Source organism: Haplochromis burtoni, unplaced genomic scaffold (genome assembly GCF_018398535.1).
Source record: "Haplochromis burtoni strain Fernald_Lab_line unplaced genomic scaffold, NCSU_Asbu1 Contig_11, whole genome shotgun sequence".
NCBI classification, from domain to species: domain Eukaryota; kingdom Metazoa; phylum Chordata; class Actinopteri; order Cichliformes; family Cichlidae; genus Haplochromis; species Haplochromis burtoni.
The window spans coordinates 3,199,674-3,217,968 of record NW_024582372.1 but is presented as its reverse complement, the minus strand read 5'-3'; the positions used below and the strand labels follow the sequence as shown (position 1 = coordinate 3,217,968).

The 18,295-nt window shown below is 42.1% G+C and overlaps 1 protein-coding gene across 2 annotated transcripts in view; it reads right to left on the bottom strand.

Moving 5' to 3' along the window:
- urb2 (URB2 ribosome biogenesis homolog) overlaps window positions 1-16,463 on the bottom strand; it is a 19,606-nt gene extending 3,143 nt beyond the window's left edge. Inside the window, exons 1-11 of one of the 2 annotated variants that reach the window (XM_014340247.2) lie at window positions 16,286-16,463; window positions 14,523-14,673; window positions 14,273-14,449; window positions 12,916-14,042; window positions 12,684-12,822; window positions 9,166-11,608; window positions 8,324-8,484; window positions 7,970-8,080; window positions 5,096-5,338; window positions 1,831-1,927; window positions 67-200 (exon numbers count right to left, since the gene is read on the bottom strand). In XM_014340247.2, the coding sequence (XP_014195733.1) occupies window positions 67-200; window positions 1,831-1,927; window positions 5,096-5,338; window positions 7,970-8,080; window positions 8,324-8,484; window positions 9,166-11,608; window positions 12,684-12,822; window positions 12,916-14,042; window positions 14,273-14,449; window positions 14,523-14,648 (4,758 nt within the window). In that variant the 5' untranslated portion in view covers window positions 14,649-14,673; window positions 16,286-16,463. The remainder of the gene's footprint in view (window positions 1-66; window positions 201-1,830; window positions 1,928-5,095; window positions 5,339-7,969; window positions 8,081-8,323; window positions 8,485-9,165; window positions 11,609-12,683; window positions 12,823-12,915; window positions 14,043-14,272; window positions 14,450-14,522; window positions 14,674-16,285) is intronic. The other variant, XM_005915075.2, reaches the window with a different exon arrangement.
- Between the last annotated feature and the right edge of the window lie 1,832 nt (window positions 16,464-18,295).

Here is an 18,295-nt window from a genome sequence, read left to right as displayed (position 1 = left end):
GTGTGTGTGTGTGTGTGTGTGTGTGTGTGTGTGTGTGTGTGTGTGTGTGTGTGTGTGAGAGAGTACCTTCTGCAGCTCTGTGACGTACTGAGCCACCATGAAGGCTGAGAGCGCGGTGAAGCTCTGAGCGGCTGCAGCAATGTGAGAGTACATCCTCTCTACCAGCCTGGAGCACTGGAAATACACATCACTGTCTGGACCTTCAGAAAACAGAGAAAGGTGTTCATGTTATTCAGATGTTCATATGTGGAATGTAAAGATATTCTTTACTTTACAAGATTCTTATTTTATGTTACCCAAACCAAACTAATGATCAATAGATAAACTGGAGCGTAACACTGCATTGACCGGCCGGATGTTTTCAATGACAGCTGGAGATACAAAGCTGCAAATCCATGAACTGTATATAAAAGATGGACATTAGTAATGGCTCGTGTCACAAGCAAATTGAGCTGTTTTAGCTTCTAGGTGATCTTTTAAGAGCATTGCCTTCTTAGTGTCTTGAAAGCAGATTTGATGATACAGCACTTTATCCTCCATTTTGACTCTAACTGGGGCCATAATTTGCAAAATGAGCACCACGTTGCACTTACAAAACTCAATAATCTCATAATGAAAATGTTTAATGAACAAAAAAACCAAAGAGACATTTGAGAGCACGCCGAAAATGTCGTCAAATTTTGCTGACGTGGCCCGTCGTTTTGGTGGCCGATCGTGCGCCTCTCAATTTTTGCAACTTGCCATATTATGGTTGAAGACACGAGCGTAACAGTGCAGAAGCCCAGAGAGTGACAAATTATACAGAGGATGTTGCAGCGACTTCCTGTGAGCTAACAGCGGCGTAAATAGAAGTGACTGTGCAATGATGTTGCGCACCACACAAGGCGGCCAATCCGGTGGCGTACCCGGACCTTAAACTTGAAAACAAGGTGACAGCAAGCCAATCTATGTGCTTTTCTATTCTGTTATTCTGTTCAGCTTCATTCACACAGCTAAAATCATTAAGGGAAACACTTGATCATCAACCTGTGTGCACACTAAAGCCTTTTTTGGGGAGTTGTCTGCCACCAATGCAGGGAAATGGATTCACAATAGTTTATGTTACCTAACTGATCAGGTGTCCCCTTAAAATCTCTGATTAGTATATTGTTGTATCACACTGAAAGAAGCTGGATAGGTACATCCCTAGAAATGTCCAGTTCTTATATACAGTCTGTGCTTCAGCTTTTTTTCCATTTCTTTAATTACACAGTGAAGCATTAATCAATCATACATGTTTATTTCTACAGATACAAGAGCCTGAGGACAATATCATCATGGTGTGATTGCAGCATTAAGACAGCTGAAATTTTAAAGCTAAACCCCAGAGTGCTCATGCAGCACTCTTATTGGTACAGAGAATAGTTCCTATGGTGACTAAGTAGGAGGTTACTGCAAACAGAGGTCTTAAATTTACAGTGGATTTAAAATGAGAAAATGAGCCTGTAACCTTCTCTACTTCTGGGAGGCTACTGCCAGAAGTGTTGAAACATGTGTGGGCATAGCACAAAGTTTGTGTCAGCTCCAGATTACGCAACGCAATTTATTATTCTTCAGTAATCTGCAGTGTTATTTGTCGTTGGGAGGACGGTAACAAAACACAAGCCACATCTGTAGTGAACAGTGAACGCTAGTACAGCCCCTTCATCAGAGTAAAGCAGACTGTTTTTCTGGGCCTTGAAGACATGATAACGTTTCCTGTTATGTCTTTCACCTACAACTTTACACTGTGCAGTCCTAACAGCCTGACTGAGCTGGTTTGGCCACATTAGTGAACGATGTTAATGTTACCTGCGTCACCGTCTCCTCTTTGCCGACCTTCCTGCACAATAGAAGCCACTAGACGGTAGAAGACATTTAAGAAGGAGGGAGCTGCGTTTAACATCGCCTGGAAACACACACAAAAAGTAAACAGTCAGTAACATATATCTTAATAGGTCATACTGATAAAACACTGTTATACTGCAATTGCTGAAAAGCAATAGATCCTGGCAGAAAACTGTAGACTCTCAAATTCCCAGAAGAGTCATTAGATTTGTTCTTGAGGATTTGCAACTGACTTTGGATTATGTTACATTCCATTCACACCACTAATACAGCATTAACATAAATTGTGCTCAACCCGACCTAAACTCATGAATTACTGTCATATGTGTGGTAAAACACTCAAAGGAGGACAAATGTTACATGTTTTTAGGATCTGACAAACACAGAGCAGAGAACTGAATCCAAGACGGTTAAAAAAAAAAATGGACTAAGCAGTCCTGACAGATCCATCTGTTACATCGCTTTCACAGAGTTGTAACGGAGCAGCCATAAACTTACAGCTCGCAAAATGACTGAGGTAAAAGTTGGATTCCCGCGAGAGCTACGTATGCATTTTTGTCTGTACCTTGCTCCCTTCGGGGAGACTGAGGCAGGGAAGGAGAGACGGGAAGAATATAAATGAGGAAGGGATGATGTCACCAGCTCTGGTTGGAGCTCAGCAACGGTTTCCATCGACTTAAACCTGCTCCATGCCAACCTACCCAGCCTGCCAGCTCCCCGACCTCTCCCTGCTGAGCCTCCTCCCTCACACCTCTCTGACATAACCCTCTTTTCTATTTTGTCTTGAAACTTCCCTCATGTATCACGTTCTCCATCTCCGGTTTTATCCTTTAATCTCTTTATCGCTTATCTTTTACTCCTGTCTCTTTCTCACTCTGCTTTCCTTCACTGCCTCCTTTTTCCTCCCCTCTTCCCCCTTCTCTTAGTCGTCTTTTGTCCTTGCAAACATCTGATATCACTTAGCTCGTTCATGGCTGGCTTTATTTAACACAGCTGCCCCATTTCAGCCCGGCTTTGTCGCTGTTACTGAACAACAAACTGTCAACATTTTAGATTCAGAAAAACTGAAAAAATTATCGCATTAACAAAGCCGGAGCAGAATAAAGCGTGTGGGCCGGGATGTAGATGGCTCCATTTCTTCAGGATAAAAAAAAAAGTTCAATTTTTACGACCTTTTGGGTGCAAAGTGAACACTCCCAGTACAAGGCAGAAAAAGTAGACATCGTGATGTTTTCCATGCAGCTGGTGAGCTGCAATATCCTTTTGTTGAAAGCGGAATTCCTTCGAGGCATCCTGTGAGCTCAGCGGCACCACATACCACATTTTCTTCAAATCAAGGATTCAAACCAGCAGCCTTGACCTACAGAGACCTTCATTATACAAGTGTGTAGGTCTGATTTCATAAGTCGGGGGCAGAGTGCAGGAACAGCTTTTAAAAAGTACCTTTTTTAATGTTCTTTAGCTGTACAAAAGCATCTTGTAGAAATTTATTAGAAAATTATCTATGAGAATTAAACTGCTCATTCAGCTTTTTGTAATAATAATAATGTAAGCGAGCAGCCGCACCCAGCAGTCTGGCTGCGCATTACAGCCAGCAAAGCCAAATAAAAACCTGTTTGGTCAGAATGCATTATGAATGTGGTGACAAGGAGTTTGCAAAGTATTTTAAGGTCTAGATTTACGAGTGAAACTGGGCAGTAGCTGGATGGTTACACAGGATCCTTGCCTGTTTTATGAAGTAGACCAATGATGGCAGAGTTCATGTTTGGAGACAGAGCCTGATGGTTCTGAATTTGAGTGACCATTCTAAAAAAAAAAAAAAAGTAGGCGCTACCTTAGGCCATAAGTCTTTGTAGAAGTGTACTGGAAAACCTTCTGGTGCTGAGAATTTATTGTTTGGGAGATGCTGTAGAGCTTCGTGGAATTAAGATATTGAAAGAGGTGAATCCAGAGCCACAATCTGTTCATCATTTAGTTTCAGTAGATTTATATTGTTAAGAAATTTTGAAATATCAGCGTCGGTGGGATTAATCTGTGATGAGTATAAAGCTTCATAAAAGTCTTTAAAAGATTTATTTATTTGTTGTGGATCATGAGTAATGTTCCCAGTGGAATCCTTTATAGAATGAATAACTGTTTTTTTTCACCTAAACGTTGAAATAAAGTCTTATTTGATATCAGAGCGGTGTGACACTTTGATCTTGTTGTCGGTACTAAAGTAGATCAGCAGCGAAGAGTGGCCTCACATCAAGGAGGTCATTCAGTGTTTGGAGTCCAGCTGCAGTTTACATAAACCTTACCTGCTGCTGAGTTATGGCTGAAAAACGATCTGTGTTTCTGCAGTAAATTAATTAACTGCTCATCTTTTTGCATAAAACACCAGGAGCACATAAACTCTTGAGTCAAGGCTAAAAACATCTTGTAACAGGTTAAACTGATCCTGAACTTTGGACACTGAAATCTAATCAGCTCATCTGCAATTCAAAGAGAAAGTTTGTTTGCAATTTGAAAATTCCCTTTAAGACATTCCAGAGAAACTTTCATTACTGTTCGCATGTCTCTGCCCAGGACACCAAGATGTTCCCAAGCCCATCGTGAGATCCTGGGATCTCCAGTCCCTAACAGATCAGCACAGCGTCAGTATCACTGGTACCAATCCATCCATCCATCTCCTGCTCCATTCTCCCTTCCCCTGACCCAGAGTGAGCACTCCACCCTTTTCCAGCTGACAACTATGGTCTCAGATTGGTGCTTATTCTGGTCCCAGTCACTTCACACTCTGCTGCAAACTGCCTTAATGCACACTGAAGGTTATCACCTGATGAGCCCAGAAGAACCATGTCATCTGCATACAGCAGCGATATGATCCCAAGGGTGGCAAAGTGGAAACCCTCTGCTGCTTGGCTGCAACTAGAGCTTTGCACAATGTGAACAAAGCTCTTGGCACGCCTGTACAGGAACTGTAGGCAAGTGCAGTTTAAAGAACATACTTTTTCCACATTTCCAAAGCCACTGTCATGTGCATTACAATGTGCAGTGTTTATTTACACGCACAACACCTTGACATGGTCAACTATTTTAGAGCTAAGCAGCAGTGAAACACATTTTATATAATTTAACTGAATAAGTTCTCACTTATTAAAAAGCAATCCCCTATGCCAGACTGGACCCTCTTACACACTGCATGTTTCACACCCCTGCACCACTTCTTTCACCTGTCCCTTCATACCTGAGGATGACACTGGATGATGGCGAACAGCGCCTCGTGAACAGCCAAGAAAGCTGAATGATAGACTGTTGGGGTCATGTGGTCAAGGGGGACTGACTGGAGCGCTCCAAGAATCAAAGTCACATGATGAGGGCTGGTGATTTGCCCCTCCCCCTGTCGAAGCAGTGATGTCATCGACGTTATCGTGGGAATGGTAAAGGGAAGGGTCAGCGAGACGTCCTGACTGGATAATCTCACTAAGAACTGTAACACAGAAAGACAAAGACACAGTAAAGGTTCGATAGATGAACACGTACAAACAATGAGAGCAAGAAGCTACAAAAATCCAAGCCTTCCAAACATTAAAGGTATTTCCTTCACAACTCATCTTTTTTTTTTAAAGCTTTCTGGATGTAATGAATACCGAAAATACATATTTAACAAAACTGACAACAAAAGGCTGTTTCACAGCAGACATGACTTCCCACAGCAGCACAGGTGTGCCTAACAACATTAACAATGGACCTGTTCATCGTATTTTAAGGTCCCATTAAATCAAGTCAGTGACAATGAGCCAGCATGCAAAGCAACAGAGTCCACATTCACAAAGTACTTGGCTCAGAGTAGCTCCCAAAAATGAAATTCCAAGTGTCAATGTTTTCTAAGGACTGAAAGTTTGAACTAAACCCTGCAAAAATAACAGCTATTTACAAATATCTCAAACACCCAGGAAAGCCCTTAAGGTGAAAAACCATTAGGAGTACTGAGGATGATTTTTAAGAGAGCAAAAGCCACGGCCACAGCAACCCCCGCCCACGCCTTCTAGCAAGGACATTACATATTTGCAGTTTGCATTTGTTGACTGATTCATGGTGTCAGCTCATGCAAAAAACACCGTCCACCGAGTAGACAGGTAGAGCTGGAGATGAGGCTGGAGAGATGGATGACCTCATGAACTATTCATGCAGTAAGATTTTGATCACGTGGTTATAGGTGACTAACGGTGATTACATAACTGCAGAAACGACTCAGTGCATGCATGCAGGTACGCCTCACTGGTGGGCTCTGGGAATTGGTTTAAGAAGGAGAAATGTTTTCCAAACCCTGGAGTAGTCGTTATTTTGCACTTTTCCATATTACAAGCCTACATTCACACACAGTTACACAGCACTTTATTGTATGACATTTCTACCTACCACACACATAATAAATAAAGAATAAATAATATAATTTTAAGATTTCTAAAATACTTGTGTTTCCTATGTTTTTAACTGGTGGTCTAATACATTTGTTAACCATTGTAATACTGTACTAAATAAATCCAAACAAAAATATAACAATCGGCATGTAAATTAAAGTAGTTTTGTGTATTTCCAAAGAGAAATCGTGACAAGTAACCACCATTAAAGAGCTGAAGAAAAAAAGATTTTAATAAAATTCTGCCTCTTCACTTAAAAGAAGAATTTAATTAGAATATTTTATGCTTTTGAACAGGCTCTCTCTCACATGTCTAAAAATACAGACTTGACAGATAACAAAAGCGTGAGTGAGGGGATGTGTGTCTATCAGAGCACTCCGTGTGAGTGGGTGGGGGTCTTGATGAAAAGGCCAAAAGAGCATAAGTGAAAATTACAAAGAAGATGAACAAAAGACTGTGGCTGTCTTTGGGCGCTGGTGGCTGTCAAGCATTAAAAAATTACAGGCATTTTTATTGAATAAAAGAATAAAGGTCCCATGTACTTCCAGCGCATGGTCACTAAAACCATCACAGATGATGAGCCGGAGATCGGACTGTCACGTCTCATCATCATGGCCCAGTATCTGCTTGTCTTCACTATAATGTGAATGTTAAACTGATTATTCTTGTTTAATGGCTTTTACCTAAATAATAATAAAAAAAACCCCATAAATCCTAAACATGTAAGCAGTCATTTAACTTGTAGTTTGAAGCCAGTTCATTTTCCAGTCACAGTTTCTGACTCAAAACAAAGCTGGCTTCATTTCGAGGCGTGCCCCACACCCATAACCCCGTTTGTCATCATTCCAGTGATTCCACACCAGGTGTGCAAACTGATTTAACCGTCTTTTTTTGTGAAACAAACAACTGACCAATGACACACAGCATTCCCGCAATAACACAGAAGGTTTTATATTCTTTTAGCTTGGACAGCAGCTCCTCCCGACAGGCAGGCAGGGAAACTACGAGCGTGAAATGCATTTTGTTTCTAAAACACTGTCCTCACTGTCTTCATGGTGATCTGGGACATTTTGGTGGTCTGGCAGAGATTTTAATACCAATTTTAAAAATTACCGCAGTAACCCAAAGTAGGTCATTAAAATTAGGGGAAAAAATCATAATAATTTTAAACACAGTTCAAACCAGCATGCTATTAAACTGAAAAATGTGCATACATACAGGGGATGCGATTAAACTTTAAATATGATTGAGATTAGACAGAAGGATCAGAAGAAGCACATGTTTTGGAGCATAAACACCATGATGTAATCAACTGATATTCCTGATGGTTTACAGCTTCCACCTCAGCCTCTCTGCAGGTGCAGGTGGGGCCAATAAGAGACCCAGGAAGCATTTGACTTGCACGTCTCAAGAGGAAACCACTTGGGAAACAAAGCTGACGGTAGCTAACACCGAGCGCCGCCAGAGGCAGTCCAGTCGACTGACACAGGCAATGCAGAGAAAAAGGCAGCTGCAGGCAACAGTTAACAAGCCTACCAGAGGTTGCCTACAGTCTCTTACTGTCTTTATTGTACATTTAAGGGGCCCCTTTTAAGTACTGTATATATGTGCATGAGTATAGTGGTGCTTTTGTGTGTGTGTATTCTCACTGCATTAAACTCTGTATGTGTTCGAGTGTGAGTGTTTGGTTTTCTCACCACCACAGCAGATATAATCTGTGGTGCAATGAGCCACAGAGCTCTGGAGCAGGTTTCAGGCAGCTGACAACAGGACAGCAGCTTAATGGTGATTACTGCAGATAGCGCCTCCTGGAGAGCAGCAAACAGATAGAAGAGTTTGAAAAAACAGTTAACACAGAGTATTAAACATTCTTATTCACTGTGGGGGGGAAAAAAATACCAAAATCACAACCTCCCATTTATCAGGTAGATAAAGAGAAAGCCTCTCATCTAAAACATTGTATTAACAACACAGAAAAATCTAAATTGTGCAGATTCTACAGGTTTTAAGATCATGAAATCTGAAATAGGAAAATTCAGTCTCAGCCTCACCCTGCAGTTTCCTGCCCTCAGCTTGCTAATGTCCAGTCCTTCCCTGATCGTCATCAGCAGTAGATTAAATCGACTTGTGGTACTTTTCGCCACCAAGTGGCGCAACAGCTCCTGCACAGCCGGCTCCAGCTCACTGAGGTCAGTTGAAGGCAGCCAGGGAGCTGAAATCAAAGAGATCGAAAGAGATTTTAGCAAGAAAACAGAAGCATTAATGTGCTGCATTAATAATAAATCAGTCCATTCAATAACACGATGGATGCAAGCAATGTTTGCTTCACTGAGTGAATGGGTTAAATGCAGAGAGGAATTCCCCCACAGGGAACAATAAAGTACACATAAAATATACTTATCCAAACAGAAATGTTGTCACTAAAACTGACAAAGGCAACAGGGAGACTGGTTTCATAAAAAGGGGTTTATCAGGCTTTCTCTTTTATTATTTTATTACTTTTTGATCTGTGTGATGTCAACCAGAACAGATATTCTTAATTAAATATTCTTAATTCTGTTTGCAAGGAGCAGCCAATCAGAAGAAAGTTGCACCAAGGCCCCAGGATAAGTTGTCGAACTAAGCATCATGTAAAGCTGCTCTAGTGGAGCCCAAGAATCCTCTGCAACAGAATTCAAATTCAAACAACTTTAAATTTAACTAGCTGGGTTGAATCTGACTGTCGTACGTGCAACAGAGAAAAGCTCATTTTCTTTAACAGATGGCATGAAATACTCCCTTAGTTGTATTCCTGTGTCAATGTGTGCGATGTGCAGAGGTAATTACTGAAAGGACAACACTGACTGATTGCACAGGTGAATGAGATGTTTGTTTTTAATATGCTTGCATATACCTGTCAGTAGCCTGTGCACAGTCTGCAGTATCTGAATGTAAAGGTCATCCAGCTCATTTCTTCCCTTCTTCATCCCTCCTTCCTCCTCCGTGTCTTTTCCCTCCACCATCTGCACAGCTTGGTAAAAGGAGGACAGGAAGCGGAGAGAGGAAACCAGGAAGTCCATGGGCCTGGGGGCAGAGCTTATTTCTTTAAGGATCTGCTGGCAGAAGCCCTGATAAAGGCTCATATGAGTGAGCCTGGTGCCACTGTGCTTGTTCTCATCCTCCACTGAGAGTGAGGACAGCTCAGACTGCAGCATGACTGTTACGACATCTACTAGAAAAGCTTGACCGAGGATGCTGGCGGGCTGGTTCACCACCTCACTGAGAGTTTGGGGCTTTAGCACAAACTCGACAGCTGGTACCAGCGAAGCAGTTATTTTTGCAAGTATTTGGGTTAAAATCTGATCCAGTGCCTTGCTTCTTCCCAAATTGGAGATCATCACTTGGGAGAAAGAAGTCACAGATGCCAGCAAAAGATGAACTGATGACAAGGAAGGCCCTGAACTGGATTCAGCATTTTGTCTGCTTGTCACTTCCTCGCTAGTAAGATAGGAAGCAAACTGGTCCAGGTTGAGTCGAACACTACTGTTTCTGATAATTATCAAACTGACTAAGGTCTGTATGAAGACCTGCACCGCTTTGATAAAATCCAACCAATCAGTGCTGCATGTGGCTTGAGCTCTCGCACTACTTCTATGCCGCAGGAGAGACGACAAAGCGGCCTGCAGCAAAGTACTACCGTGCATGAGCTTCAGAACACTTTGGAAATTCTTACTCTCTAGGAGATGAGTGAGAACCCCGAGCAGCTTTCCTAGGAACAGAGCATCACCTCCAGATTCTGTCATCCGCTCTGGCTTACAGGAGGTGGAGGTGAGCATAAAGAAAAGCAGGAGGAACACACAGGAGAGATCCTCGGAGCTCAATCCATCTGGATGTAGGATTGTTAAGATTTGAAGTAAGCCTACCAGCTCCCTGCTTTCTGTTTCAGTCAGCAGTACAAAAATCTCTCCAGTTTTAGAGGATGTCAAAATATCCTCAACTATAGTCTCTTTCTTCACCAGCGTGGGCAGAGGCTGACTGGCATCTCTCTGTGAAGAGACTGCCTCTCTTTCCTGAAATGTCAGAAGTGTGGAAGAAACCTCGGGTGTATGTGCTGCCCCGAGCACACAGATAATCCTTTGTGTGAGCGACCAAACTGTGGCGGAGAACAGTGAAGGAAACTCAGCAAGCATTGGGCTTTGAAGAAGCTGCGAAGATATGAGGGAGACGGTCAAAGAGTCGGGCGGCAAGTCTTCTGATCCGTCTGTCCGTCTGTCCAGAAATGAGCTGATAAGTACGTCAGCTATGCAGCGCACGTCTTCGCTGCTCAGGTGGCAAAGGATCAAAGGTAAGTTGGTCGTAACAAGATACCAGTGCGCTGCAAAGTAGGAGCTGGTGGTCACGCTGCTGATCTGCCTGTCCCACGCCTGCTCTCCATCCAGACTCACCTCCAGCTCAGATGTAGCTAAAATAAACTGTGCTGACCTTTTTAGAAGCGCTGCGGTACTGGATTTGCCTATTAAGACGTCGTCCAGCAAAATCTTCTTCATCTGCTGTAAAGTGAGGAGCTTGAGCAGCATGCAGCTCATTGGGCTGTAGGAGGGGGACGGGCGGTGACAAACAGGTAAGATGTCACCTGATAAAAGACTCTCTATGTCAGAGATTGGAGAACTAGAAGGAGCTTCATCAGGAGATGCATATTTGTAGCAGTGCATGTGGAAGAGTGTATCCACCTCCACCCAGGTGTATCTGAGCAGGAGAGCTGCCTCCAGGGTCTTCTGCTCCCACAGTGCTCCAGTTTTAGACTCTGAAGGTTTCTCTTTGAGGTTCAGACTTTTTCTGCCTTTCTTTGAGGCCTTCTGAACTGAACTTGTATTTCTATTCTTCTTCTCTGTTGAAACCACACGTAGTAACTCCTTTATCAAGCTCTGAAACCCCTTCATCAGGTCCTGACTCTGCCTCACCAAGGGAACAGGAGAGGCATTGTCTAGAGTCTTCAGATTGAATAAAACAGCATGAAGCAGCTGACTGAGGGGGAGGAGTTTGAGAGAAGCGTCTTTTCTCTCGTGGTCCTCATGTTCTCCATCAGTCTCCATTCGCTCTCCCTCTGTTTTCTCCTTCACCAGGTCAGGCAGTATGTATTTCCTAATGGCCTCCATCACCGATGAACAGATCTCTAAAACTTGGGATGGAGGTGTGTCCAGAAGGCAGGTCCTGAGAGAGGTGGAGATGCTTTCAGGCAGAAGAGGAGGTCGAAGGTCATCCAGAGCAGGCTGGCAGATCACTGACACGAGCTCAGAGAAGAGACGAGGCAGCTGACGGAGCTTAGTGTAGGTCTGGAGGAGGCTGCACACCATGAGCTGTTGGCAAGTAAAGTTTCATTAAAACATCACCATCTGAATATTCATAAATGAATAAACTCAATTCTTAAAAAGTTGGTGGTGCTGTATAAAATGTATATTAAAACAGAACACAATGATCATAAACTCACAGAAAAAACACAACAACATATCAAATGCTTACATTTAGACATTTTCACATGTCATGACAAACATCAGCTTATTAAAACATTAAAAAAGCAAAGAGTTTTAATCTCATAATCTATAATACATAATATCAAAAATTCAGGGATTCTGGAGAAATCTAACAAAGGCTAACAAATCAACACTGGATGACTGAACTTTGGACCGTCAGTTAGCCATCATTCTGTCATGGAAATAAGGAACACTTCCAGAAATCCAGAAAACTATTTTGTGGTCAAACAAATCCAAATTTGAAATTCTTTCTAGAAAACACGAACACTGCGTCCTCTATACTAAAGAGGAGAAGGGACCATCTGGCTTGTTATCACCGCTCAGTTCGAAAGCCTCCATCTCTGAGGATATGAGTGTGCATTAATGCCTATAGTATTGGCAGCTTGCACATCTTGAAAGGCAGCATAAGGGCTGAAATGTATATACAGGTTTTAGAGAAGCATGACCTATCTAGGTGACATCTGTTTCAGGGAAAGACTTCCTTGTCTTCCTTCCATATTTCAGCAGGTTAATCTGCAATATGCAGTTTAGCAATGCTACAACTTTATTACAGCAGCATGGCTTCATAGGAGAAGAGGGTCCAGGTGCTGAGCTGGCCTGCCTGCCTGCACTCCACACCTTTCATTAAGGGAAAACATTTGCACATAATGAAATGAAAAATATGACAAAGAAAACCTGGGACTGTTGAGCAGCTAAATTCCAATATGAGGATATACAAAGGTACTTTTTCTCAGTTTAAACAGTTAATATGTTTTCTGTGTTATATTGTAAATAAAATATGGGGTTATGAGATTTGCAGATCACAGCATCTCAACTTTTAAGAACTGAGTTTGTAATTAAAAACACTGATTTATTGTCCTTTTTTTATTTTATTTGTAAAATATAAAAGTTAAATGAAGACCTGTCTGGCGCGTTGCACTCGTGCTTCCATGCATTCGGCATTAATCCAGGCTGAAGATAAAAGCTGGTCCAGATCTGGCTCGAGAATCAGATGATTGAGACTCAAAAGCACTTTCAAACAGCGGTACCACGATGGAATGCTGAAAGTCAAGACGGGAAATTTTTCTATCATAAGAAAATTATTCTGTAATTTTATTGGAATAACAATGTTTTACAGAGAAGTTGTTCTTTACCTCGGCTGGGCCTCGTTGAAGAGCAGTTGTCCCACGGCTCTGTAAAAGTTGAGCTGGACGTCTTTGTGTCGTATCCTGTCTGCGGCCACATTATAAATACCAGCCGACAGCGCCTGGCTTAGCAGGGACTCCACAGCCAGCAGAGCCAGGTTCCAGTTCTCTGGGGAGCTCATGGAAGCTGGAGGTGACTTCTGCTCACCAAGATGAAGATCTAAAGTTGGGACTAATCTGCTTAGAAAGTAGAAACACAGCATCCTCTGCTCCTCCTCATCTTCTACCCTCGCTTTCCTGTACTTTTCCAGAAAAAACTTAAACAACAGACACAAAGCACTGGACTTCACAGTGTAATGTAGTGATGGCTCACAGTAACCCCGGTCGCTCAGTTTGGAAAGTACAGCGTTGACAGGCTTGAAAGGCCCCTTTGTCCCTCCTGAACCACGTTTCCCAGAATCCTCTTTAGGTGGAAGGAGCTCCTCCTTGTACGAGTTCAGGTGCTCAGAGGGGAAGAGTGCCAACTGAAGGATGGAGTCCATCTTCATGCGGATGTCTCTACAAAGCTGTTGACGGAGACGAAGGCGAGCGAGACACGCTGCAAATTCTCCCGAGGTCAGCAGGTGCCGGAGCAGGACGAAGGGTTGGAGTAGGTGGTTTGTCACCATACTAGAGACTCTGCTAGGATTGGCTTGTTGTCGCTGCACTGACAAATACGATGACAGCACCTGAAGCAACACCTCAAATAGGTTAGCTGAACGGAGGTTTTCCTTCGGCTTGGAAGAGGATTTGTCAACGTCCGACTGTGGCTGATCTAGTGAACTGCCATTCAGCATGTCCATCTGGGAAGTCTCCATATTTATTGCAGGTTCAGTCTGAAGACACTCGGCCATCGGTTCATCATGACTTGTGACAGGCTCCTTCTTTAGGTATTCCATGGGCAATGGCTCCTGCAGCTCACGACAGGCCAGCGAGCAGAGCTTGGCCAGCAGATCAACCATAAGTTCATACTTAGATGTAAAAACAGATGAGAGTGCAGGAGAAGAGAAAATGCACTGACACACGCTCAGTATATAGGACACACACCCCGATGACTTGGAGCCAACGTGTGCGCACTTCTGCAGCTGGTCAAGCAGCTGGAAGCAAAGAGAAAAAGCTGTGAGTAAAACTTCCACTTGTCAAGTTAGTAATTCTGGGACCTTTTAGTATAATTGCGTCTTTATCAATTCATGCTACAACTGTAGTATTAACCCAGAACTGTGCAGGACATGCTCTTACTATCTTCTAATGACACAAGACAGAGTCAGAGGAGATCACATGTGCTGTTATATCACAGACATGATTTCTGATTTAACTGCTGGAGTACCTGTGCCATGTTGAGCTTGAGAGTGATGGTCTTTCCCTGCTTGAGAAAAGACTGGAGCTTCCGGCTGTGAAGCACATCATCAAGATAGCACCACAGGCCTTCCAAGAAATCCTGGGAAAACTCCACCTTTTTACTGTAGTAGAGTGAGAGGGCATGGGTGCACCAGTCCAACAGCACCTACAGACAGATTTAGGTTAGCTGCTGCTTAATACACACCGCGCTACAAACATTCACAAGCTTCCACTTTTACCTGTTCTTTGTTGGGCAGCAGGCACTGTGAGGAGATCCAGGCAAAACGTGCCAGCTTCAGCTTGTTATCCCATGGAGTCTGTGGGCTCTTTAGTTTCAGGTGGATACCCGAGTAGATGGCAGCCATTGCTGCAGCTGCTGATGCAAAAGGTTTGGAAAGACAGGAAGAAGACAAGGAGTGAGCGGTTACACAGAGGAGAAGAAAGAGGAAACCTGGATATTCCTGATAATCATTAGTGATGGTGAAACCAACTAGCTGGGATTATATAAGACAGACAAGGAAACAGAAAGAGATAAGTAAGGCTTTTCCTGACTCTTATTTTATGCAACAATAATTGGAAGTTTTACTTCATTTTATTTTTATAAATAGATGCTATAGAAGTATTTAACTGTCTGTCAGTTATAAAGTAATATTCAGATCCTGTTTTTTATATAAAAGGGAAAAAACTATTCCATCCATTTTTTTTAGTTTATTAGCATCCTCCAAATAGCTGCGATAAAATGAAAAGAATTACTATACACATGAAGTAGTTTAGTGACAAGCAAATTAAGTTTGGCACAGTGTTTAAACAAGCTGTCTGACACAGTTAACCACATCATTTTAACTTTAAAGCTTTTTATATGTATTTGTCAATACCCTGAACTTCACCTACTCCTACTTAAATAACAGGAAATAGTGTCAAGAGTGAGGGGATATAGTGTTCTATAGAAGTGGCTGCTTGACTTTATTTTAGCACCAATGCGTGTCTTAGTATTTGTGACATATGTTGTAATGTATATATACACATATATATGTAATGACACTGTGAGTTTTACCTATGAACAAACAGCAAAACAGTTGTGTTAGGCTTCATCTAAATTATCAGACATCAGTTATCCCCATCATTGCAAACTCTCTGTACTCACTAGACTGCTCCCCATCTGTCTAACATCTGGATTACAACCGGATGTGACTACATTCAAGGCCGGGTTTTTTTCACTTTATTGATCAAACAACTGATTATTTATATCTATTAAACTAATTATGAGCACAAAAAAAGACTGGAAATAAGCTGGCTGGTCTGACGAGTCTCAATTTTCTGCTGTGAACTGCTGTGATCAGCTCTCAATTCAATATGGTCCCCTTTGGGATGTGGTGGAAGAGGAGATTCACACAGTGGTGAGGAAATGCACCTGACACATCTGCAGCTGTTGTGTAATACTATTATGTCAACATGGATCAAAATCTCTGAGGAATGTTTTCAAGATGAATCCACGAAGATTTAAGGAAGCTCTCAATGAAAAGAGGATCAAATCCGATATTAGCAAGGTGCTCCTAGTGAAGTGGCCTGAGAGTGTATCGCTTTGCACTATTTAAAAGCAGCCCGAGAAGTCTTTACAGCAGTGATTAATTTTTCTTTACAGTTTTAAACAAAAGTCATCAATTCATAATCTAGAACTGATCGTTTTTATGCATTCTGTCGTCTTATATTATAGAGTACTTGTTGTTCCGAGTTTATTTGCCCATCTGTCGGAGTTACTTTAACTTATAAAGTAAAAAAAAAAATCATTTATAAGAATGATAAACCAGTAGAAGTCCCATCACAGAAACACACACTGACATGCTTAATGCTAACGGCTAGCTACGCAGCATATATTGATACTAACATGGACTAATCCCGGTGCTGCTAGCCGCCTGCACGCATACAAATCAGCTCAGAACGTCTGATTTACTTGATTATTACCATCGACCCACATCTGACAAATTTAGGTCTTTCAACTTACTGCTTTGGAATCCGCACGTGTCTCCTGTTTTCTGATTTGAACGACCCCTCAACTTTCACCCTGCCGGCCCAGGCACAAGCAATCGAGAGACGATATGAACCTGTCGGCCAACGGAGACTGGAGCTGTGTCCCAATTCAGGGTCTGCACGCTTGAAGTACGCGCACTACGCGTACTACGTACGGTGCGTACTATAAGTACGAGAAGTGCGGAAGTGAGAGGCTTGTGAAATGGGACGGTATACGCTTCGTCGCGCTGTTCAGGTTGCCTAGCAACCATGATACTAACCGCGAGACACGTTACATACAGCATTGTTTGACAGAAATGAAGGAGAAAAATGTTTTGTTGGTCATTCATTTTTGTCATGTATCACTTTGATTAGTTGAGTATCTGAGGCTGAGACCACGGGACTGTAAAACATGATTGTTGGGCTTAATTTCTGTGCTGAACAGTCATTTAAGATTAGTTAGTAAATAACAATTAGTTAATGTTGTTCATGAGACTAAAGTCATCTCACTGTGGTAATGTAAATATAATATGGCCAATATTATAGTATTGTCAGATTATTATGATATATATATATACAGTACACTCCGAATTGGGACAGCCGTCGTCGCGTGGCGGTGACGTAACCGCACTTAAAATGCGTACTTCAAGCGTGTAGACCCTGAATTGGGACACAGCCAGTGACTACGGAGACCTGGGCGCCAACCACATAGTCTACCTGTACACTCGCCCCTCAAAGACAGTTTTAATGTCTCTATATTTTCAGGCAACACATATGTTTGTGTGAACTAAACATAATATCAATATGCATACAGCTTTAATTGTTTTGGGTCCTTTCACTTTTAAGTCAAGGAAAAAGCAATTACAAATAAAGGCAACATAGAAATGCTGGCTAATTAATTTGTTGAGATACAAGGGAAACTAAAACTAAACTAAGGGAAAACTAAATGAGAGAGAGAAAGAACTAAAATAAATGAGACTGAACTGTTAAATGAGTAAATTTTGGAGATGAGCATAGTTTAAATGTGTAAAGCAGCACTCAAAGGCACAAAATAACTTCCTGTGGGAAAATCCAAGTATGCTCTGCCATGCTAATGTAGCTGAGAATTAAAGCTTAGGGAAGTAAAGAAACAGTAAGCAGCACTGTTTTGCTGTGGGGAAAAAATCAATTAAAAAGATGAGCATAAATCAAGGACTTGGCTGGAATAGCTCAGGGTAATTTAATCAACCCACTGCTTGTTCTAATCATGACTAATGATATATTTAATCAGGTATCAGGGGACATAGATAAATCAGTTTTCACTGACAACAGAGCCACCTGGAAGAGAGGAGGGGAGCCTGCAGCAGGTTTCAAATAAATTACAGGAAATAGGCAGATACAGATGTGGGCAGCTATGTGGTGATTCCTTTTTTCTCTGGAGAAAATGAAAATGATGCAATTTACCAGAAAGCACACGAGAGAGGACTGTTTTACCCATACAAAGCAGATATGACAGCAATAATCATGTTACTATGGTGAACAATCTCACAGAAAGAAAAGTTTTGTTTTACATAATCTCAGTTCTGACAGTCAGTCAGATTTACTATACAAAGCACCCCCCACTATATTATTGCCTAGAAGAGAAGGGGAGGGAAATTAATTTGTACTGGAAAATGTGGGTATGAGAGGAAATGGACGAGGTGGAGGTGTCACTAGGTAAACTGGCATATTTTAGCAAATACTATGCTAAACTGCCTACTGCAGCAGTTTGGATTCATAGTAGAATAGTACAGGTGCTGCAGTGCCCTGCCTTCAGTCCAGACTTTTCACCAACTGAAAACATTTGGAGCATCATGAAATGAAGAATACAGCAAAAAAGGACTTTTAAGCAGGTAGCAACCTCTATCAGACAAGAATAGGACAGTATTCTGCTCCCAGAAGTCCAGCAGTGGGTCTCCTGTTACCAGATGTTTACAGGTGGTTGTTAAAAGAAGAGGGGATGCTATGGATGCTACACAGTGATAAA